The sequence below is a fragment of the Carassius auratus genome, chromosome 14 (genome assembly GCF_003368295.1).
Source record: "Carassius auratus strain Wakin chromosome 14, ASM336829v1, whole genome shotgun sequence".
Classification (NCBI taxonomy): domain Eukaryota; kingdom Metazoa; phylum Chordata; class Actinopteri; order Cypriniformes; family Cyprinidae; genus Carassius; species Carassius auratus.
The window spans coordinates 2,581,649-2,607,420 of record NC_039256.1 but is presented as its reverse complement, the minus strand read 5'-3'; the positions used below and the strand labels follow the sequence as shown (position 1 = coordinate 2,607,420).

Genomic DNA, 25,772 nt, shown 5'->3' with positions numbered 1-25,772 from the left:
GCGCAACTGATCTTAAATCAGTTTTTATTATAACTTTTAATAATAACCAGCATTTCAGACCCACGTGTAGTGCAGCTCAGTCACTCAACGTGTAAGGCTTGATCATAAATAAAATTTCTAAATTTAAATCTAGGATTTATGTCCATCATGTTTGTTGTCTCTCACATTTTGAAAATCTTATAAAAATTTTACAATCTTTTAGTGTGTACCCAGCATTACACTGAACTCCTTGATTAGCTTTGATTGGGGCTGGAACTCTGCAGGATGGATGTTAGCGGAAGTTAGTTTTTCATAGTTGCATAATTTCTATAATGCTTCTAGCTGACGAGGATGCGATTAGAAATCATGATATATTTAAATAATACTGCAAACATTTAGTAATTAATTATTTCGCAAATGCCATCATTCTTTATTTAAAATATTATTTAATTGTACATGTTTCTGAAAATGTCAAAATTCTCGCCTGCCTTTCTTGTGCAGATATTTAGCTGTAACTGTTGCATGTCTGCTCCAGCGGGTGGCGCGAGCGAGCGAGCTTCGACTTTGGCTAAACTGTAGTGAGGGGAAGTCCGACTCTCTCAAAGATTCGGCTCTTTTGGCTCGGCTCCCAAATGAATCTTCATAGAATCATTCGGAGTCTTCTATATTTGAGCCCAGTTTAGCAATTGTGAATGGTGTGTGTGTTGGTAAGCATTTTTATTTTATTATTATTCAGTTTTTTTTTCATAAAAGTACCAACCACATCAAACTAATTAAATGAATAAAGGTTGCAGGTTGACATTCAGAAACATCAGGCTTTGATTAAAAACGTGCTTGCCAACAAACACAAACCATTCAAAATTGCTAAATTGTGCAAAAATCACAGGTTAAAATCGAAGGCTCCGGTTAAAGACTCGGTTCACGACACGAACGACACATCACTACTAAACTGCGCTGCTTAAGACCAACAGCAGAGATTCATCAGATCTTTCTGGATTTAATGAACTGCTTCGTGCACACGAGGTAGCTCTAATCATCTCAACATTAGCGAGTTTCGTCAAATACATCGACTAATCCAAAAAGATGAACATCCTCCCGAGAAAACGCGTTTCTTATTCACAGCAACTCTAAACAGTGAAGATCCACAAAACTAATTCAGCCAGAGAAACAAGACACTCACCGAGAAGGTAAAGCACTGAGCATTTTAACATTTTAATATGTACAAGAAGCATTTGCCAGTTAAAATAACTCATATAAATATAGGACGATGCCGTTTTCAATGAACATACGCTAATTGAGTTCGGTAAAACTGGCAAGATATTCACAGATTCGACTTTTCCGGATCAATAACTCGCGAGCAAAACGTTTTTGGTACACGAATTATGCCTCTTTTTACTCGTAGTGATGTAGTAAACGAGCTACAAGCGAGTTTGCCTGAAAACAAGCTTTCCTCCGCTCTGTACAAAATACGTTGATCTCAATGCGCTGGCGTCTGAGAGACAAGTCCTAAGGGACCGTCGGCAAAGTGCGAAACGCGAAAAAGGTTACTAATAAAATACTCAATAACTTCACAGTAACACACTGTAGTGTCACCAAATTCAGTTCACACATCACTGCTCTCGTGCTGCTTATACTACAATGTTGGTTTTAAAAATAGTTGCTTTTGCAAAATTTTTATGATTTTTTTTATTATGAAAACATTAATAACGTTACTGTAACACACTGTACTTTCACCAAATTCAGTTCACACATCACTGCTCTCCTACTGGTTATACTACAACACTTATATTGAAAATAGTTGCTTTTGCACAATTTTTATGATTTTTTTGTTATGAAAAACAGTTAATAACTTTACTGTAACACACTGTACTTTCACCAAATTCAGTTCACACATCACTGCTCTCCTGCTGGTTATTCTACAACAATCATTTTGAATTAAATGATGTTGCACATTTTGTATTATGAAAAATAGTTAATAACTTCACCGTTATAGAACATAATAGTTAATAACTTTAATTTAACACACTGTACTTTCACCAAATTCAGTTCAAACATCACTGCTCTCCTGCTGGTTATAGTACAACTTTAATTTTGAAAGTAATTGCTTTGGCACATTTGTTTTGAATTTTTATTATGAAAAATAGTTAATGAATTCACCATTATTGGACATAATAGTTAATAACTTTAATGTAACACACTGTACATTCATCAAAATCAGATCACACATCACTGCTCTCCTGCTGGTTTTACTACAACACTCATATTGAAAATAATTGCTTTGGCACATTTTTTATTATTTTTTATTATGAAAAATAGTTAATAACTGTACTGTTACAAACTGTACTTTCACCAAATTCAGTTCACACATCACTGCTCTCCTGCTGGTTTTACTACAACTTTCATTTTGAAAGTAATTGCTTTGGCAAATGTTTAGAATTTTTATTATGAAAAATAGTTAATGAATTCACCATTATTGGACATAATAGTTAATAACTTTAATGTAACACACTGTACATTCATCAAATTCAGTTCACACATCACTGCTCTCCTGCTGGTTTTACTACAACTTTGATTTTCAAAGTAATTGCGTTGGCTCATTTGTTATGATTTTTTATTAAGAAAAATAGGTAATAAATCACAATTATTGAACATAATAGTTAATATCTTTAATATAACACACGGTACTTCCACCAAATGCAGTTCACAAATCACTGATTTCCTGCTGGTTATACTACAACTTTCATTTTGAATGTAATTGCTTTTGCAAATTTTTTTATGATTTTTTTATTATTAAAAATAGTTAAAAACTTCACCATTATTGAACATAATAGTTAATAACTTTACTGTAAAAGAGTGTACTTCCACCAAATTCAGTTCACACATCACTGCTCTACTGCTGGTTATACTACAACTTTGATTTTAAAAGTAATTGCTTTGGCTCATTTGTTATGATTTGTTTATTAAGAAAAATTGCTAATAACTTTACTGTAACACACTGTACTTTCACCAAATTCAGTTCACACATCACTGCTCTCCTGCTGGTTATACTACAACTTTCCTTTTGAAAGTAATTGCTTTGGCACAGTTTTTATATTTTTTTGTTTTGAAAAATAGTTAATAACTTCACCATTATTGAACATAACAGTTAATAACTTTACTGTAACACACTGTACTTTCACCAAATTCAGTTCATACATCACTGCTCTTCTGCTGGTTATACTACAACTTTGATTTTGAAAGTAATTGCTTTGGCACAATTTTTAGAATTTTTATTATGAAAAATAGTTAATGAATTCACCATTATTTGACATAATAGCTAATAACTTTAATGTAACAGACTGTACATTCATCAAATTCAGTTCACACATCACTGCTCTCCTGCTTGTTATTCTACAACACTCATTTTGAAATTAATTGATGTTGCACATTTTTTATTATGAAAAAGTTAATAACTTCACCGTTATAGAACATAATAGTTAATAAGTTTACTGTAACACACTGTACATTCATCAAATTCAGTTCACACATCTCTGCTCTTCTGCTGGTTATAGTACAACTTTCATTTTGTAAGTAATTGCTTTGGCACATTTTATTTTTTATTTTTATTAATAAACATAGTTAATAAATTAATCATTATTGGACATAATATTTAATAACTTTACTGTAACACACTGTACTTTCACCAAATTCAGTTCACACATCACTGCTCTCCTGCTGGTTATACTACAACTTTCATTTTGAAAGAAATTGCTTTGGCACATTTTTTTAGAATTTTTATTATGAAAAATAGTTAATGAATTCACTATTATTGGACATAATAGCTAATAACTTTACTGTAACACACTGTACATTCATCAAATTCAGTTCACACATCACTGTTCTCCTGCTGTTTATACTACAATGTTGGTTTTAAAAATAATTGCTTTTGCACAATTTTTATGATTTTTTTTATTATGAAAACGTTAATAACGTTACTGTAACACACTTTACTTTCACCAAATTCAGTTCACACATCACTGCTCTCCTACTGGTTATACTACAACACTTATATTGAAAATAGTTGCTTTTGCACAATTTTTATGATTTTTTTGTTATGAAAAACAGTTAATAACTTTACTGTAACACACTGTACTTTCACCAAATTCAGTTCACACATCACTGCTCTCCTGCTGGTTTTACTACAACTTTCATTTTGAAAGTAGTTGCTTTGGCACATTTTTTTAGAATTTTTATTATGAAAAATAGTTAATGAATTCACCATTATTGAACATAATAGTTAATAACTTTAATGTAACACAATGTACATTCATCAAAATCAGATCACATATCACTGCTCTCCTGCTGGTTTTACTACAACACTCATATTGAAAATAATTGCTTTGGCACATTTTTTATTATGAAAAATAGTTAATAACTTTACTGTTACAAACTGTACTTTCATCAAATTCAGTTCACACATCACTGCTCTCCTGCTGGTTATACTACAACTTTGATTTTGAAAGTAATTGCGTTGGCTCATTTGTTATGATTTTTTATTAAGAAAAATTGCTAATAACTTTACTGTAACACACGTTTTTTCAACCAAATTCAGTTCACACATCACTGCTCTCCTGCTGGTTTTACTACAACACTCATATTGAAAATAATAGCTTCGGCACATTTTTTATTATTTTTTATTATGAAAAATAGTTAATAACTGTACTGTTACAAACTGTACTTTCACCAAATTCAGTTCACACATCACTGCTCTCCTTCTGGTTATACAACAACTTTCATTTTGAAAGTAATTGCTTTGGCAAATGTTTAGAATTTTTATTATGGAAAATAGTTAATGAATTCACCATTATTGGACATAATAGTTAATAACTTTAATGTAACACACTGTACATTCATCAAATTCAGTTCACACATCACTGCTCTCCTGCTGGATATACTACAACTTTGATTTTGAAAGTAATTGCATTGGCTCATTTGTTATGATTTTTTTATTAAGAAAAATAGGTAATAAATCACAATTATTGAACACAATAGTTAATAACTTTAATATAACACACGGTACTTCCACCAAATGCAGTTCACAAATCACTGCTTTCCTGCTGGTTATACTACAACTTTCATTTTGAATGTAATTGCTTTTGCAAATTTTTTATGATTTTTTTATTATTAAAAATAGTTAAAAACTTCACCATTATTGAACATAATAGTTAATAACTTTACTGTAAAAGAGTGTACTTCCACCAAATTCAGTTCACACATCACTGCTCTACTGCTGGTTATACTACAACACTCATATTGAAAATAATTGCTTCGGCACATTTTTTATTATTTTTTATTATGAAAAATAGTTAATAACTGTACTGTTACAAACTGTACTTTCACCAAATTCAGTTCACACATCACTGCTCTACTGCTGGTTATACTACAACTTTCATTTTGAAAGTAATTGCTTTGGCAAATGTTTAGAATTTTAATTATGAAAAATAGTTAATGAATTCACCATTATTGGACATAATAGTTAATAACTTTACTGTAACACACTGTACTTTCACCAAATTCAGTTCACACATCACTGCTCTCCTGCTGGTTATACTACAACTTTCCTTTTGTAAGTAATTGCTTTGGCACAGTTTTTATATTTTTTTTATTTTGAAAAATAGTTAATGAATTCACCATTATTTGACATAATAGGTAATAACTTTAATGTAACACACTGTACATTCATCAAATTCAGTTCACACATCACTGCTCTCCTGCTTGTTATTCTACAACACTCATTTTGAAATTAATTGATGTTGCACATTTTTTATTACGAAAAAAGTTACTAACTTCACCGTTATAGAACATAATAGTTAATAACTTTACTGTAACACACTGTACTTTCACCAAATTCAGTTCATACATCACTGCTCTCCTGCTGGTTATACTACAACTTTCATTTTGAAAGTAATTGCTTTGGCACATTTATTTGAATTTTTATTATGAAAAATAGTTAATGAATTCACCATTATTTGACATAATAGGTAATAACTTTAATGTAACACACTGTACATTCATCAAATTCAGTTCACACATCACTGCTCTCCTGCTTGTTATTCTACAACACTCATTTTGAAATTAATTGATGTTGCACATTTTTTATTACGAAAAAAGTTACTAACTTCACCGTTATAGAACATAATAGTTAATAAGTTTACTGTAACACACTGTAAATGCATCAAATTCAGTTCACACATCTCTGCTCTCCTGCTGGTTATACTACAACTTTCATTTTGTAAGTAATTGCTTTGGCACATTTTTGTTTATTTTATTAATAAAAATAGTTAATAAATTAATCATTATTTGACATAATATTTAATAACTTTACTGTAACACACTGTACTTTCACCAAATTCAGTTCACACATCACTGCTATACTGCTGGTTATACTACAACTTTCATTTTGAAAGAAATTGCTTTGGCACATTTTTTAGAATTTTTATTATGAAAAATAGTTCATAACTTCACAATTATTGAACACAACAGTTAATAACTTTACTGTAACACACTGTACTTTCACCAAATTCAGTTCATACATCACTGCTCTTCTGCTGGATATACTACAACACTCATATTGAAATTAAATGATGTTGCACATTTTTTATTTTGAGAAAGTTAATAACTTCACAGTTATAGAACATAATAGTTAATAAGTTTACTGTAACACACTGTACATTCATCAAATTCAGTTCACACGTCACTGCTCTCCTGCTGGTTATACTACAACTTTCATTTTGTAAGTAATTGCTTTGGCACAGTTTTTATATTTTTTTTATTTTGAAAAATAGTTAATGAATTCACCATTATTTGACATAATAGCTAATAACTTTAATGTAACACACTGTACATTCATCAAATTCAGTTCACACATCACTGCTCTCCTGCTGGTTATACTACAACTTTCATTTTGTAAGTAATTGCTTTGGCACATTTTTTTTTATTTTTATTAATAAAAATAGTTAATATATTCCTCATTATTGGACATAATATTTAATAAAATTACTGTAACACACTGTACATTCATCAAAATCAGATCACACATCACTGCTCTCCTGCTGGTTTTACTACAACACTCATATTGAAAATAATTGCTTTGGCACAGTCTTTATATATTTTTATTATGCAAAATAGGTAATAACTTTACTGTAACACACTGTATTTTCACCAAATTCAGTTCACACATAACGGCTCTCCTGCTGGTTATACTACAGCACTCATTTTGAAAATAATTGCTTTTACACGTTTTATGAATTTTAAATAAGAAAAAAACAGTTAATAAATTTACTGTAACACACTGTACTTTCACCAAATTCTGTTCACACATCACTGCTCTCCTGCTGGTTATACTACAACACTCGTTTTGAAAGTAATTGCGTTGGCACATTTTTTATTATTTTTTATTATGAAAAATAATTAATAACGTCCCCTTTAGTGAACATAATAGTTAATAACTTTACTGTAACACACTGTACTTCCACCAAATTCTGTTCACTCATCACTGCTCTCCTGCTGGTTAAACTACAACACTCATATTGAAAATAATTGCTTTGGCACATTTGTTATGAATTTTTATCAAGAAAAATAGTTAATAACTTTACTTTAACACACTGAACTTTCATCAAAATCAGTTCACACATCACTGCTCTCCTTATGGTTTTACTACAATACTCATATTGAAAATTATTGCTTTGGCACATTTTTTATGATTTTTTATTATGAACAATATTTAATAACTTTACTGTAATGCACTGTACTTTCACCAAAATCAGTTCACACATCACTGCTGTCTTGCTGGTTATCCTTACAACACTCATTTTGAAATTAATTGCTTTTGCATATTTTTTTGGATTTTTTTATGAAAAATAGTTAATAACGTCACCGTTATTGAACATAATAGTTAATAACTTTACTGTAAGAGACTGTACTTTCATTAAAATCATTTCACACATCACTGCTCTCCTCCTGGTTTTACTACAACACTTATATTGAAAATATTTGTGCCGGCACATTTTTTATGATATTTCTTATTATATTTTTTCTTATTAAAATAAGTTACTGTAAACTTAATGACATTGTGAGAGTATCTAGTATGTTAGGTGGGTAACAACATCATTTGTGTGAAGTATTCTTATTTTCATTATGTGCTATTAAATTCTACAGTTAACTAAAAAGTAAACTGCATTAGGTATCGGAGTTGAGATACATGTTTGTATTGTGCAGAAACAAAGTCCATAAATTAAGTAATTTTATTACATCGTGAAGTTATGTAGTTACAAAGTTATTACCTATTTTCCATAATAAACAATCATAAAAAAGAAATATGCAAAAGCAATTATTTTCAAAATAAATGTTGAAGTATAACCAGCAGGAGAGCAGTGATGTGTGAACTGAATTTGGTGGAAGTACAGTGTGTTACAGTAAAGTTATTACTATAATTTCCAATAACTGTGAAGTAATTAACAATTTTTCATGATAAAAAAATGGTAAATTATGTGCCAAAGGAATTACTTGCAAAATGAAAGTTGTAGTATAACCAGCAGGAGAGCAGTGATGTGTGAACTGAATTTGGTGAAAGTGCAGTCTGTTACAGTAAAGTTATTAACTGTTTTTCATAATAAAAAAAATCATAAAAAATGTGCAATTTTTTATTTATTTCAATATGAGGGTTGTAGTATAACCAGCAGGTGAGCACTGATGTGTGAACAGAATTTGGTGAAAGAACGTTATTAACTGTTATTATAAAGTTATTAACTGTTTTACTTATTTAAAATTTATAAAAAATGTGTAAAAGGTATTATTTTCAAAATGAATGCAGTAGTATAACCAGCAGGAGAGCAGTTATGTGTTAACTGAATTTGGTGACAGTACAGTGTGTTACAGTAAAGTTATTAACTATTTTTCTTAATAAAAAATCATAAAAAATGTGCCAAAGCAATTACATTCAAAATTAAAGTTGTAGTATAACCAGCAGGAGAGCAGTGATGTGTGAACTGAATTTGGTGAAAGTAAAGTGTGTGAAAGTAAAGTTATGAACTATTATGTTCAATAAAGGTGATGTTATTAACTATTTTTCATAATAAAAATTCTAAAAAATATGCCAAAGCAATTACCTTAAAAATTAAGGTTGTAAAATAACCAGCAGGAGATCAGTGATGTTTGAACTGAATTTGCTGAATGTACAGTGCGTTACATTAAAGTTATTAACTATTATGTTCAATAAAGGTGATGTTATTAACTATATTTCGTAATAAACAAATCATAAAAAATGTGCCAAAACAATTACTTTTAAAATGAAAGTTGTAGTATAACCAGCAGTAGAGCAGTGATGTGTGAACTGAATTTGGTGAAAGTAAAGTGTGTGAAAGTAAAGTTATGAACTATTATGTTCAGTAAAGGTGATGTTATTAACTATTTTTCATAATAAAAATTCTAAAAAATATGCAAAAGCAATTACCTTAAAAATGAGGGTTGTAGAATAACCAGCAGGAGACCAGTGATGTGTGAACTGAATTTGTTGAATGTACAGTGTGTTACAGTTAAGTTATTAACTATTTTGTTCAATAAAGGTGATGTTAGTAACTATTTTTCATAATAAAATATCATAATAAATGTGCCAAAACAATTACTTTTAAAATGAAAGTCGTAGTATAACCAGCAAGAGAGCAGTGATGTGTGAACTGAGTTTGGTTGAAAAACAGTGTGTTACAGTAAAGTTAATAGCAATTTTTCTTAATAAAAAATCATAACAAATGTGCCAAAGCAATTACATTCAAAATGAAAGTTGTAGTATAACCAGCTGGAGAGCAGTGATGTGTGAACTGAATTTGGTGAAAGTACAGTGCATTACAGTAAAGTTATTAACTATTATGTCCAATAATGGTGAATTTAACTATTTTTTATAATAAAAAATCATAACAAATGTGCCAAAGCAATTACATTCAAAATGAAAGTTGTAGTATAACCAGCAAGAGAGCAGTAATGTGTGAACTGAATTTGGTGGAAGTACAGTGTGTTACAGTAAAGTTATTAACTATTGTTTAAAATAAAACATCATAAAAATTGTGCCAAAGCAATTACTTTTAAAATGAAAGTTGTAGTATAACCAGCAGTAGAACAGTGATGTGTGAACTGAATTTGGTGGAAGTACAGTGTGTTACAGTAAAGTTATTAACTATTGTTCAAAATAAAACATCATAAAAATTGTGCCAAAGCAATTACTTTTAAAATGAAAGTTGTAGTATAACCAGCAGTAGAGCAGTGATGTGTGAACTGAATTTGGTGGAAGTACAGTCTTTTACAGTAAAGTTATTAACTATTATGTTCAATAATGGTGATGTTATTAACTATTTTTAATAATAAAAAAATCATAAAATATTTGCAAAAGCAATTTCTTACAAAATGAAAGTTGTAGTATAACCAGCAGGAGAGCAGTGATGTGTGAACTGAATTTGGTTGAAAGTACAGTATGTTACATTACAGTTATTAACTATTATGTTCAATAATGATGATGTTGTTAACTATTTTTTCATAATAAAAATTCAAATAAATGTGCCAAAGCAATTACTTTCAATATGAGTGTTGTAGTATAACCAGCAGGAGAGCAGTGATGTTTGAACTGAATTTGATGGAAGTACAGTGTGTTACAGTAAAGTTATTAACTATTGTTCATAATAAAAAATCATAAAAAATGTGCCAAAGCAATTACTTTCAAAATGAAAGTTGTAGTATAACCAGCAGGAGAGCAGTGATGTGTGAACTGATTTTGGTTGAAATACAGTGTGTTACAGTAAAGTTATTAACTATTATGTTCAATAACAGTGACGTTATTAACTATTTTTCATAATAAAAATCATAAAGAATGTGCCAAAGCAATTACTTTCAAAATGAAAGTTGTAGTATAACCAGCAAGAGAGCAGTGATGTGTGAACTGAATTTGGTGAAAGTACAGTGTGTTACAGTAAATTTATTAACTGTTTTTTTCTTATTTAAAATTCATAAAACGTGTAAAAGTAATTATTTTCAAAATGAGTGCTGTAGTATAACCAGCAGGAGAGCCGTTATGTGTGAACTGAATTTGGTGAAAATACAGTGTGTTACAGTAAAGTTATTACCTATTTTGCATAATAAAAATATATAAAGACTGTGCCAAAGCAATTATTTTCAATATGAGTGTTGTAGTAAAACCAGCAGGAGAGCAGTGATGTGTGATCTGATTTTGATGAATGTACAGTGTGTTACAGTAAATTTATTAAATATTATGTCCAATAATGAGGAATATATTAACTATTTTTATTAATAAAAATTAAAAAAAATGTGCCAAAGCAATTACTTACAAAATGAAAGTTGTAGTATAACCAGCAGGAGAGCAGTGATGTGTGAACTGAATTTGATGAATGTACAGTGTGTTACAGTAAACTTATTAACTATTATGTTCTATAACGGTGAAGTTATTAACTTTTTCATAATAAAAAATGTGCAACATCAATTCATTTCAAAATGAGTGTTGTAGAATAACAAGCAGGAGAGCAGTGATGTGTGAACTGAATTTGATGAATGTACAGTGTGTTACATTAAAGTTATCAGCTATTATGTCAAATAATGGTGAATTCATTAACTATTTTTCATAATAAAAATTCTAAAAAATGTGCCAAAGCAATTACTTACAAAATGAAAGTTGTAGTATAACCAGCAGGAGAGCAGTGACGTGTGAACTGAATTTGATGAATGTACAGTGTGTTACAGTAAACTTATTAACTATTATGTTCTATAACTGTGAAGTTATTAACTTTCTCAAAATAAAAAATGTGCAACATCATTTAATTTCAATCAGGGCCGTGCACAGACCTTTTGAGGGGCATGTGCTGAAACTGAAAAAGGGCACCCCCCTCCCTTTTTTATATCAAGATTATTTAGTAACCCTGCATAAAAGGAAGAAATGGTCACATCTTCATGACAAATTCAATAACACAAAATAATAGTCTCAAAAGCTTTAGATTTATTCACGATTAATAACAACCATAATAATAATATTAGATAATATAGATAAACAGGGTTTTAAGGGCTTCTTTAAACCTAATTACAACAGCAACCTTCTGTGAGCCATGTATCTGACAAAAAAATGATACTGTGGTGGACCAGGGATGTTGGTCTCTTGAATGTCTCTTATTCACTACACTTTCCCTAAAATAAGCCAGCAATGAAAAAATACATAAAAATAGTGTGAAAAGTACAGTTGCAGTGAAAAGCATTTCTGAAGGATCACCTGACACTGTAATGTAAGTAATGATGCTGAAAATTCAGCTTTGATCACAAAAATAAATTACATTTTAAAATATATTCAAATAGAAAACAGTTATTTAAAATTGTAAAAATATTACACAATGTTACTGATTTTGCTGTATTTTGGATCAAATAAATGAAGCCTAGGAATGAATCATGAATTACATTCTGCATGATAAAATATAAAGATTTCACAGTGATCTTCTGTAATTTTTTTTAGTTACTACTACATTACTGTAGTAAAACCATGTTTTACTGCATTTTATACATGTGAGGACGAGCGGAGAGTATACCATAACATGAATAGCCTAAATGTTAATAAATTAAGTGTATCAGCAATCATAAATCAAAGAATAAATTTCTTAGAAATATATGTTATCTAGGTGACGAGGATCACTCGTCGCTTTGTGTAAGTTCCAGAACGAAACAGCGCGGGGGCGCACGATTTTCCGATGGTAAAAACAATTGTGTTGTTGTATTACTTATCAATATATCGTTTTTGACCAGCGAATGTGTGCAAATGTGAATGTTTTTTTATTTTTTTTTTTCGTCATTAAAACGGCGACGGCGCCTGCCACTGCCGGTGTAGCAGTCGATTCTGTTCCCCTCGGAATGTCTGTTCCCCTTTACGCAAACATACTACAATTCTGGCGTTGTTGCCGAGTTACTGTACGTACGATCAGAACTAGCGTGCACCAGAAGCGTGACTGGATGTACGGCAAGTCAAATAGTTCAAAATACCATCCTAAATCTTAAACTTGAAAATAAATTTAAGACTAGAGGTTTTTCAACTTGAAATGTAAAAACATAAGACAAAAATAACGGAACAACTGCAAGATGTATAATAATAAAAAAAGAACATAAACGGGAGTGTGAGAATAATTTTACTATGCTGCAGTGTAGCAAGAAATTTGTCCCTTTTTGCTTTCCTTACATCCAGGTGTGTTTGGTGTATTTTCATGCGGGAATGTTGCCAAATCCGCGGAATTTAGGCTACTTTGGGAAAATGTTTGATTAACTATTTGGTTGGGTTTATTACACGGACCTGGCAACCCGAGGGGAAACAGACATTGGGGAACAGAATCGACTGCTACACCGGCATCACATTACATTTTCATCTAATGTTACAAACTAGTTTTTTTAGCAATATATACGGAGCGCTCAGTTTTTCCTGTGGTAAAATGCATTTGGCCAAAATAGCATTTTATAAAAGATGAAATGCAACTATATGCACAGGCTATTTAAGTGTTGGCTATGTATTGGCTATGACTAGATGGCAAATGCTAGCCCTCTCTCTCAGGTGACGTCCCACATGTCTCAGTCAGTGAGTCAGTCAGACATCAAATAAATAAAATATGAGCCTTTATAGACATAGGGTCTCATTCATGAAACATTCGTAAATATATGAGTAAATATGGGAGTGATTTGCGCGTAAAGAGACCTTCCCGAAAACCCTTCTCCTGATTCACAAATACTTCGTAAACGTCAGATGTGATAGTGAAATGTGTGTGTGTGTTAATGAATTCCAATCAGTCGTAAATGGGACGCGCGTGCACGCTCATTCTCAATTACCATAAATCCCGCCCATTAAATCTGACAGACAACTATATATGAGCATCATATTATGACACCAAATGAAGGATTTCAACGTATCTTCTCAAAAGCGAATGAAAAATAACAATTTCTCAGCTGCAGAAATTGAAGTTTTATTATCAGAAGTTCATTCAAAACGCCACATTTTATTTTCAAGCGTACATAGTGGCGTACTATCAGGTCCTAAAAAAAGGAAGCTAGGCAGCATATTACAGATGCTGTTAATGGAGTTTATTCTGTTAATCGAACAGTCCCAGAAGTGAAAAGAAAATGGTTCGACATGAAGCTTGACAGCTTCATTAGTTCACTTCGAAAAAATCGTATTCAAACTGGAGGAGGACCACCATCATCATCGAGCATATCTACATACTACTAGGCTACTCTCATAATAAAAGTAAAAAGAAAAACCGTATGTAATTACTTTATATAATATTTTTTTTTCAAAATGCTGTGTAAATATGTACCCGATTAAGGTGAATTAAAATGCAGCCGTATTAATGAGCAAAATGTTCAGATGTTAAACGCACTATTTACGCGTAGCTGGGAGCAGGTGTAGATTTCTTTCGTACCAACTAACATTTGGAAAATACGAACATTTTAATGAATCCGAAATTTTACGACAGAACCACTTTACACACGATTTACACAAAAATTAGTTCTGCTCGTGTTTCATGAATGAGACCCATTGTGTTTAGTAGTACTTATTCAAACAACAAGATATTTATTTACCCTTCGCAAACTTTGTTCAGCTCAGCTGGTGTCTACTGTGCGGCTGCTGTGGAGCTTCAGTTGATTCAATGAATATAGAGGGGGCGGAGTTATCAGCTTACTGACAGCTTGAGGATCGAATAAGATTTACACAAGCTCGTTTTAAGAACTTTCATTTGCTAAATATTTGTAAAACAGACAGACAGACGTAAAGGGTGACCAATAGCATTGTTTAATAAAAAAATAAATAAAAAAACACCACCAAAAAAAGGGCACTTCGGAGTGTAAGGGCAAAAAGGGCATGTGCTCTGCACATGTTGAGCCCTACCTGTGCACGTGCCTGATTTCAATATGAGTGTTGTAGTATATCCAGCAGAAGAGCAGTGATGTATGAACTGAATTTGGTGAAAGTACAGTGTGTTACAGTAAAGTTATTAACTGTTGTGTTCAATAATGGTGAAGTTATGAACTATTTTTCATAATAAAAATTCTAAAAAATGTGCCAAAGCAATTTCTTTCAAAATGAAAGTTGTAGTATAACCAGCAGGAGAGCAGTGATGTGTGAACTGAATTTGGTGAAAGTACAGTGTGTTACAGTAAAGTTATTAAATATTATGTCCAATAATGATTAATTTATTAACTATTTTTATTAATAAAAATAAACAAAAATGTGCCAAAGCAATTACTTACAAAATGAAAGTTGTAGTATAACCAGCAGGAGAGCAGAGATGTGTGAACTGAATTTGATGCATTTACAGTGTGTTACAGTAAACTTATTAACTATTATGTTCTATAACGGTGAAGTTAGTAACTTTTTTCGTAATAAAAAATGTGCAACATCAATTAATTTCAAAATGAGTGTTGTAGAATAACAAGCAGGAGAGCAGTGATGTGTGAACTGAATTTGATGAATGTACAGTGTGTTACATTAAAGTTATTACCTATTATGTCAAATAATGGTGAATTCATTAACTATTTTTCATAATAAAAATTCAAATAAATGTGCCAAAGCAATTACTTTCAAAATGAAAGTTGTAGTATAACCAGCAGGAGAGCAGTGATGTATGAACTGAATTTGGTGAAAGTACAGTGTGTTACAGTAAAGTTATTAACTGTTATGTTCAATAATGGTGAAGTTATTAACTATTTTTCAAAATAAAAAAAATATAAAAACTGTGCCAAAGCAATTACTTTCAAAAGGAAAGTTGTAGTATAACCAGCAGGAGAGCAGTGATGTGTGAACTGAATTTGGTGAAAGTACAGTGTGTTACAGTAAAGTTATTAACTATTATGTCCAATAATGGTGAATTCATTAACTATTTTTCATAATAAAAATTCTAAACATTTGCCAAAGCAATTACTTTCAAAATGAAAGTTGTAGTATAACCAGCAGGAGAGCAGTGATGTGTGAACTGAATTTGGTGAAAGTACAGTTTGTAACAGTACAGTTATTAACTATTTTTCATAATAAAAAATAATAAAAAATGTGCCGAAGCAATTATTTTCAATATGAGTGTTGTAGTAAAACCAGCAGGAGAGCAGTGATGTGTGAACTGAATTTGGTTGAAAAACAGTGTGTTACAGTAAAGTTATTAGCATTTTTTCTTAATAAACAAATCATAACAAATGAGACAAAGCAATTACTTTTAAAATGAAAGTTGTAGTATAACCAGCAGTAGAGCAGTGATTTGTGAACTGCATTTGGTGGAAGTACCGTGTGTTATATTAAAGTTATTAACTATTATGTTCAATAATTGTGATTTATTACCTATTTTTCTTAATAAAAAAATCATAACAAATGAGCCAACGCAATTACTTTCAAAATGAAAGTTGTAGTAAAACCAGCAGGAGAGCAGTGATGTGTGAACTGAATTTGGTGAAAGTACAGTGTGTTACAGTAAAGTTATTAACTGTTATGTTCAATAATGGTGAAGTTATTAACTATTTTTCAAAATATAAAATGTGCAACATCATTTAATTTCAAAATGATTGTTGTAGAATAACCAGCAGGAGAGCAGTGATGTGTGAACTGAATTTGGTGAAAGTACAGTGTGTTACAGTAAAGTTATTAACTGTTTTTCATAACAAAAAAATCATAAAAATTGTGCAAAAGCAACTATTTTCAATATAAGTGTTGTAGTATAACCAGTAGGAGAGCAGTGATGTGTGAACTGAATTTGGTGAAAGTAAAGTGTGTTACAGTAACGTTATTAACGTTTTCATAATAAAAAAAATCATAAAAATTGTGCAAAAGCAATTATTTTTAAAACCAACATTGTAGTATAAGCAGCAGGAGAGCAGTGATGTGTGAACTGAATTTGATGAATGTACAGTGTGTTACAGTAAAGTTATTAGCTATTATGTCCAATAATAGTGAATTCATTAACTATTTTTCATAATAAAAATTCTAAAAAAATGTGCCAAAGCAATTTCTTTCAAAATGAAAGTTGTAGTATAACCAGCAGGAGAGCAGTGATGTGTGAACTGAATTTGGTGAAAGTACAGTGTGTTACAGTAAAGTTATTAAATATTATGTCCAATAATGATTAATTTATTAACTATTTTTATTAATAAAAATAAAAAATATAATGTGCCAAAGCAATTACTTACAAAATGAAAGTTGTACTATAACCAGCAGAAGAGCAGAGATGTGTGAACTGAATTTGATGAATGTACAGTGTGTTACAGTAAACTTATTAACTATTATGTTCTATAACGGTGAAGTTATTAACTTTTTCATAATAAAAAATGTGCAACATCAATTAATTTCAAAATGAGTGTTGTAGAATAACAAGCAGGAGAGCAGTGATGTGTGAACTGAATTTGATGAATGTACAGTCTGTTACATTAAAGTGATTAGCTATTATGTCAAATAATGGTGAATTCATTAACTATTTTTCATAATAAAAATTCTAAAAATTGTGCCAAAGCAATTACTTTCAAAATCAAAGTTGTAGTATAACCAGCAGAAGAGCAGTGATGTATGAACTGAATTTGGTGAAAGTACAGTGTGTTACAGTAAAGTTATTAACTGTTATGTTCAATAATGGTGAAGTTATTAACTATTTTTGAAAACAAAAAAATATAAAAACTGTGCCAAAGCAATTACTTTCAAAAGGAAAGTTGTAGTATAACCAGCAGGAGAGCAGTGATGTGTGAACTGAATTTGGTGAAAGTACAGTGTGTTACAGTAAAGTTATTAGCAATTTTTCTTAATAAACAAATCATAACAAATGAGCCAAAGCAATTACTTTTAAAATCAAAGTTGTAGTATAACCAGCAGTAGAGCAGTGATGTGTGAACTGAATTTGGTGGAAGTACACTCTTTTACAGTAAAGTTATTAACTATTATGTTCAATAATGGTGAAGTTTTTAACTATTTTTAATAATAAAAAAAATCATAAAAAAATTTGCAAAAGCAATTACATTCAAAATGAAAGTTGTAGTATAACCAGCAGGAAAGCAGTGATTTGTGAACTGCATTTGGTGGAAGTACCGTGTGTAATATTAAAGATATTAACTATTATGTTCAATAATTGTGATTTATTACCTATTTTTCTTAATAAAAAATCATAACAAATGAGCCAACGCAATTACTTTGAAAATCAAAGTTGTAGTAAAACCAGCAGGAGAGCAGTGATGTGTGAACTGAATTTGATTAATGTACAGTGTGTTACATTAAAGTTATTAACTATTATGTCCAATAATGGTGAATTCATTAACTATTTTTCATAATAAAAATTCTAAACATTTGCCAAAGCAATTACTTTCAAAATGAAAGTTGTAGTAAAACCAGCAGGAGAGCAGTGATGTGTGAACTGAATTTGATGAATGTACAGTGTGTTACATTAAAGTTATTAACTATTATGTCCAATAATGGTGAATTCATTAACTATTTTCCATAATAAAAATTCTAAACATTTGCCAAAGCAATTACTTTCAAAATGAAAGTTGTTGTATAACCAGAAGGAGAGCAGTGATGTGTGAACTGAATTTGGTGAAAGTACAGTTTGTAACAGTACAGTTATTAACTATTTTTCATAATAAAAAATAATAAAAAATGTGCCTAAGCAATTACTTTCAAAATTAAAGTTGTACTAAAACCAGCAGGAGAGCAGTGATGTTTGAACTGAATTTGGTGAAAGTACAGTGTGTTAAATTAAAGTTATTAACTATTATGTTCTATAACGGTGAAGTTATTAACTATTTTTCATAATACAAAATGTGCAACATCATTTAATTTCAAAATGATTGTTGTAGAATAACCAGCAGGAGAGCAGTGATGTGTGAACTGAATTTGGTGAAAGTACAGTGTGTTACAGTAAAGTTATTAACTGTTTTTCATAACAAAAAAATAAAAATTGTGCAAAAGCAACTATTTTCAATATAAGTGTTGTAGTATAACCAGTAGAAGAGCAGTGATGTGTGAACTGAATTTGGTGAAAGTACAGTGTGTTACAGTAAAGTTATTAACTGTTTTTCATAACAAAAAAATCATAAAAATTGTGCAAAAGCAACTATTTTCAATATAAGTGTTGTAGTATAACCAGTAGGAGAGCAGTGATGTGTGAACTGAATTTGGTGAAAGTACAGTGTGTTACAGTAACGTTATTAATGTTTTCATAATAAAAAAAATCATAAAAATTTTGCAAAAGCAACTATTTTTAAAACCAACATTGTAGTATAAGCAGCACGAGAGCAGTGATGTGTGAACTGAATTTGGTGACACTACAGTGTGTTACTGTGAAGTTATTGAGTATTTTATTAGTAACCTTTTTCGCGTTTCGCACTTTGCCGACGGTCCCTTAGGACTTGTCTCTCAGACGCCAGCGCATTGAGATCAACGTATTTTGTACAGAGCGGAGGAAAGCTTGTTTTCAGGCAAACTCGCTTGTAGCTCGTTTACTACATCACTACGAGTAAGAGAGGCATAATTCGTGTACCAAAAACGTTTTGCTCGCGAGTTATTGATCCGGAAAAGTCGAATCTGTGAATATCTTGCCAGTTTTACCGAACTCGCTAAGTGTGGATATTTTATTGATTTAATAAATGCAATCTATTTAATGTGTTTGTTGTGTATATATATATGCTTTTATGTAATGGTTTATGGCAGCGTCAGAAATGCACTTTTTTTTCTTTCTTTCTTCTTTATTTTTTATGCATGAAAAGGCTTTTTCTGAACTTCGTCTGTCCAGCACAGATTCTACAGCTGTCATTTTTCCAAAGCAAAGGTAACTGTAATCGACTGCTTCACATCATCTTCCTGTGAGACATTGAGAGCTTCGAAGACATTCTCTTCCCAGATAGCACATGTACATCTGCAGGAGCTCTGTTAAAGATCACTTCATCTGGAAAGTTTTTGCTGAGTATAAACCTCTGACAGACATCTTTAAGATCTCTAAATCATAACCGTCTATTTGACATCTGAAAGGAAACGTCCTATATTGCAGGTGAGCAAACACACTAAAATATAGGGTTGTTTCTAACTTGCACAACACACAAAGATTAATCAGATGATTTAATGAATCAGCTGCATTTGTCTTTTAGAGTGAATTCTGCTGCATTTTTTGTTATTACATTCAATTATCTGGAGCATTTAATTAATTCATATCCTTGGTAAATTTCTTGTCCTCGTCTGTGGTTTACAGTGTTTTTTATTAATGTTTAAATAATTGTTCAAATGGTATAACAAGCATTAAACCTCCATCAAATAAAGTACTTTTATCTGAAATGAGCGTAAAAAAAAATACCTGCAACAGCACTTTTATGACACACGTTGAATGTTTTTGATCTGAAGTGTTTGCTGACCAGAGGATCGACATGAATCAGAGATCACCCGCGAGAGGCCGTCAAAATCAGCTCTTTGACCCAAACGAGATCCATCCTAATCCAGAACACCTAATTCAGCAAAGTGTGGGAAGTGACGAAATCCCCCGTCAGAAGTTGTCATGCTCTCAGCTCATTGACTTTCTGAAATCAAGCAGCAAATCAAATCTAGCGTCTGAACTACTGTTATCAGCTGCTGAAGTCAAATACAGGCCACACGTGACGGAGGCTTCATTTAGACTGATGCAGCAGACAACAGCGTGTGTGGATCAGAGGGTCATCGCTTTGACCGTCGTCAAGAAGGATGTGGAGAATCAGATCTTCTCTAAGAGGAAAGTTTCTGAACACGTGTTTGCAGTGAAAGAAAGCAGCGCTGAGGTTTCCTACCACTGGATGATCGCCACAAGCGGTGAACTGTGGGACATTGGGGATTTCTGTGGGTCCTTGCCAGAGCCGTTCCCAAATAAAATGACAGATTTTAATCTCCAAGCTGACTGTAAAGCTCCTGATCTGTCCAGGCGAAGCGTGTGTCCCTCAGCAGAAGAATCGTGGCGTCTGAAGGACGGTCAAAGCCCGGACACACTGACTGACCACGCTGAAGATGACCACGCTGAACATGTCAGAATCCCAGAGTTTCAGAGTCGCAGGTTTGAGGAGATGCCAGTTGTTATCAGCCATGTTGTTCATCCAAACAAGTTCTTCATTCAACACGAGGACACCAATCTCCGTGAACTGTCTGAAATCATGCCGTAAGTAGTGAAAGGAATAATTCCCTCGAAAGTTAAACTTTGCTGAAAAAGTCCTCACTCTTCAGTCCATCCAAGATTAAAATGTATTTGTTTCTTCATCAGATTTGTTGAAATGTAGCATTGCATCAGTGTCTCGTGAATGGGTGCCGTCAGAATGAGAGTCTAAACGGCTGATAAAACATCACAATAATCCACAGCACCCCAGTCCATCAGTTAACATCTGGAGAAGACAAAAGATGAAACGCATCCAACATTAAGACGTTTTTTAGCTTCAAAGTGTCACTTTTGGCCAAAATATTTCTCTCATGGCGAGCAAGTGACTTTATACTAAAAAAAAAAGAAACTCCTCTGCCTCTTTGATGGCTTGAGAATGAGTTACTTTTCCAGCAAATACTCATTTTCTTAGGTGAAGTAGTATGGCATGTCTTTATTGTTTGTTGCTGTGTCTGTACAGTTCTAGTGCGGATGTATGTCTCTCTTTCTGTTTTCATTATGATTACGCAGGAGGAACAGCAGTAGATCTTTTGCAGAGATGAACCGCATCCCAGACATTGGAGTTTATGTCATGGTTTGGTTTCTCAAGCAAGAGATGTGGTGTCGTGGCCAGATCATCAGAGTCCGTCAGATGAGTCGAGGTGAGAGAGAGCCATTTTAAATCAGCAGTTCACCTAGAAATCAGTGTCATTATCATCACCCTCATGGCATTTCAAACTTTTAAGACTTAAGGATTTTATTTAATCTGGAAAAATTATTTGACAAGGTGTGAGTGAATACATGAATTTTCATTTTTAGGTGAACTCTTCATTTGACATTTTAGCAGTAATTCTATGTAACTGTTTTCATGTCAGTGATGAAATATTGATAATGATTATTTTAGGGCCCAGCAGCAGAGATTGCAGAGACGTTAAGGTGGAGGTCAGGAGGATTGATTATGGAGATGTTGTTTGGGTCTCTCTTTGGGAGGTTAAGGAATTGTCTGGAGAAACCACATCCATACCTGTGCAAGCGCTGCAGGTCTCACTGGCGAATGTGGGTGACTGTATTAATATTACTGTAGGGTTTATCTATTTATTTTTAATTGATTAATTAAATTGAATTAAGTTGTATTTTAACTTGTGTTATATAGGTGAGGCCAGTGAATGGAGAAACATGGTCTTTTGAAGCAATCAGCTGGTTCAAGAGTAAAGTGCAGAACAAGACTCTTTATGCCAGACTCTACCCAGAAGAAGGAGAAGTTTTGGTTGAGCTCTTCATGGAGAAGGGAAAGATTGGTGCTATGAGGTATTTCTCACTTTATATATATATATATATATATATATATATATATATATATATATATATATATATATATATATATATATATATATATATATATATAATTATTATTATTATTATTTTTTTTTTAATTGGTAGCTGACACTTCCTTACAGACTGGGGTTTTTCCAACAGCATTAAAGACTGCTGCTGTTCCCCCTGTACCTAAAAAAAAAAAAAGAAATCTGCACCAGGCCACTTCAAATAACTTTCATCCTATCTCAAATTTTCAGTTTTTGGCAAAATTACATAAGCGCATTTTTGCCTCTCATATGTGTAATCATTTTAAAGTTAATGGGTCATGAAACCTCAGACTACTTTTTTATTTTTTATTTTAGCAGAGGTCTTTGTGTTGCACATCATAGACAATGTTAGCATCAAATAATTTTAACTCTTAGAGAAAACTTGATAATTTTAAAGGGGGTGGTGGGGTAAAATGCGTTTCATGCGTTTACACTGTTAAAGAGTTGGATTCTCGTGCGAAGCATGGACAAAGTAAAAAAAAAAAACGATTTGAATGTATGACAGTATTTCTGTGGCAAAAATCTTACTTCCGGATTCGTACAAGTTGCGGAGAGTTTTTTTTTTAGATCGTGGGTCTTCATGAAGTAGATGAAGGGGGAACTCCTAATCACCCAAAAAAAAAAAAACGTTGCTGTACATGCATCGACCAGAGCGAGTGCAGATCGCGCCCATCAACGAGCTTCATCCGGTGGCAGCGGATGAACTGAGAGAAACGTTAATGGATCAAAGGAGAGTGTTTTTGCTTTGTAATAAGAGTCTGGCACAAACAAGATTAATTCCCTTGGTGAGCATAATCGTTTTTACAGCTCTGTGACACGACCCATCAGAAAGCTTATATAAACGCCACAGAATAAGCTTTAAATTTTCTCAGATGTGCTACGGCACGTTTGTGTTTTTGATGTAGAGTGCAAATGACTCTGCATTGATGTGTGTTTTTAACTTGATGGGAGCGAAATGAAACTGTCTGCGAAGCAGTTTGTTGTCTGTCTCCCCTCTTTCCTCTCCTCTGCTTGAAGCGCACCACGCCCACTTTTTTAGCATTTTAAAAACTGTGGTGAAAACTAGCCAGTGCACAAATGGGGGGGGGGGGGATCTGGGCGGGTTTCATGACAATTTAATAACCTTTTTGAACCTCTTCAGCTGCGTTTTCATCAAATTCACAGTATTGTGTACAAATGATTTGTTGATGGCTTCTGACACTGTTGCAACATCTATTCTTCTTCATCCAAGAGCCTCTTTTGATACTGTTGATCACAGTTTTGTTTCTGTGGGTGGTTATAGGTCAGAGATTAGCTCCGATTCCACTGGTGTTCCTCAGGGGTCAGTTTTAGGCCCTTTACTTTTTAACATTTATGTGTCACTTTTAGGCCATCTTTTGAGATCCCTGAGCCTTCATTATCATTTTTATGTCGATGATACGCAGATTTATATACATTCAAAACCTCATGAGCACCTTGACGTTGCTTATTTTTCTGACTGTATTACTGTAATTAAACCATGGATGCATGGAGTACTCCACCTCAAAAATTTAGCAAGATTGTCCTATTGCTAAATGCTAAATTTTACTGTCACAGAAATGCTGATTATTTATTTTGTCGTCTCGGGGTAAGACTACTATAATGCCCTTTTAGCCAGAGTTTCAAAATCTACACTTTAATTATGCACAATATGTGCAAACTCAGCCACCAGGATTTTTAACGGGATTAGGATTGTCACATCACTCCAGTGTTAGAATCCTTGCATTGACTCCCAATCCCGTTTAGAGTTGATTTTAAAAATTATGATGCTTACTTTTGAAGCATTGCATGGCCAGGCACCACATCAACTTACAGAATCGTAGATTGTGCTCCTCTCAGTCAAACTTGCTAGTTGTTCCTCAAACAGGTCTGAGATCTATGGTGTGTTAGGGCTTTCACTTCTTATGCTCCTGTCCTTTGGAATTCTCTGCCTCTCGAACTAAGGGAGGTTCAGACTTTTGCAGATATTTGCTTTTTGATTTTTCTTTCTTTCTTTTTATTGTATATAGCTTTTAAAGGCACTTTATAAAACAGTTTATTATTATTAATCCAGGCAACTGTTACTGACATTCAAGACAGTTTTGTCTCTATAATATAACTTTAAAGCATTGTTATGATGATTTTGACTCTTACAAGTCATGGTCAAATTCGGTTTTTCTCTTTAGACTTGACTCTGATGTGCATTTACCTAGATTCAAACTCCTCTCAGTAGTTTATAATCAATAGTAATTTCTAATATATGTGCTTTGTGTTTGATTCTCTCAGGAGAGGAGACTCTCTGTCTGTCAGACTTGCTCAGAATAGATTTGCCATTCATGAATGTAACAAACCCAGGGGCCTGAAGAGAAGTGAGTGTCTCCTTTTTAAGTGTTATATGACATGTACTGTGGATAATAACACGATGGACAGTAATTCTTCATAGTAACGTATGATGTGATTTCTCAGGTGGCATCCCAGAACAAAGAAGACAGCAGTCCTTACAGTGGGAGAAATATCTGATCTCCTGTTACAGTCACAACAGGAAATAATGTTCACAGTAATCATTACTGTACAACCTTATGAATACTTCACAATATCTACTATGTGCATTTCATAGTCTCTGTTTGGTTTTTATTTTATTTGTATTGTAGTGTTGTTACTGTTAGTTTGTGAACAGTGTACATTCTTACCAGATACAGAGATATGTTCTACTGGTCCAGTCGTGCCAGTTGTTAAAATTTTTACTTGCGTTGCCAATATTTTCACTGGCACTTACACAAAAAAAATAAACTAGTTGCTGTTATCACTATTTTTGACCCATGTTATCTTTTTATTCTAATAAATAAGTTTATATAACACCAAAATCTTATTCTCTATTCCAATTTTGATAACCACAGGAAAAACTATAAGACTAACAAATATAAAGTTCAAACATTATTAAAGACACGTTAACAGTCTGCAAATAAGAACAAATAAACAAATTACAAGCAACAGTGGAAATGAATATATAGAACAAAGACACAAATGAAATGATTTTTTAGGAAAAACGTTCCCAGTTACTTAGCTGTAACCTTGTTCCCTGAGAAAGCGGAACGAGATGCTTCGCTGCTCAGCGCATTTTGGAAACGTCTTATTCGTGACCAGCTGTGAATAATGTGTGAAACACGTCGATAGAATTGACCCGCTGGTGATTATAGCCTCGGTTGATGACGTCATCGGAGTGCGCGCCCGCAACATGGGGCTATAAATGGATACGCCACAGGTGCAT

At 32.4% G+C, this 25,772-nt stretch overlaps 1 protein-coding gene across 3 annotated transcripts; it reads left to right on the top strand.

The window, feature by feature from the left end:
• The first annotated feature begins 853 nt into the window (after positions 1–853).
• On the top strand, positions 854–25,313 carry LOC113113424 (uncharacterized). 3 transcript variants are annotated; one of them, XM_026279603.1, is made up of 8 exons: positions 854–1,166; positions 19,796–20,045; positions 20,393–21,170; positions 21,675–21,805; positions 22,048–22,199; positions 22,297–22,451; positions 24,791–24,873; positions 24,971–25,313. In XM_026279603.1, exons 3-8 carry the CDS (start codon positions 20,416–20,418, stop codon positions 25,051–25,053), a joined length of 1,359 nt encoding a protein of 452 aa, XP_026135388.1. In that variant the 5' UTR covers positions 854–1,166; positions 19,796–20,045; positions 20,393–20,415; the 3' UTR covers positions 25,054–25,313. The 3 variants fall into 3 exon arrangements, with proteins under 3 accessions (XP_026135388.1, XP_026135387.1, XP_026135386.1); XM_026279602.1 differs by having other exon boundaries at positions 19,791–20,045; XM_026279601.1 differs by having other exon boundaries at positions 19,765–20,045.
• The last annotated feature ends 459 nt before the right edge of the window (positions 25,314–25,772 follow it).

Coding starts and splice junctions, on each gene's coding strand:
- LOC113113424 (XM_026279603.1), top strand. CDS start 20,416: ATGAATCAGAGATCACCCGCGAGAGGCCGTCAAAATCAGCTCTTTGAC. Junction 21,806..22,047: donor AGTCCGTCAGATGAGTCGAG/GTGAGAGAGAGC, acceptor TGATTATTTTAG/GGCCCAGCAGCAGAGATTGC. Junction 22,452..24,790: donor GGAAAGATTGGTGCTATGAG/GTATTTCTCACT, acceptor TGATTCTCTCAG/GAGAGGAGACTCTCTGTCTG.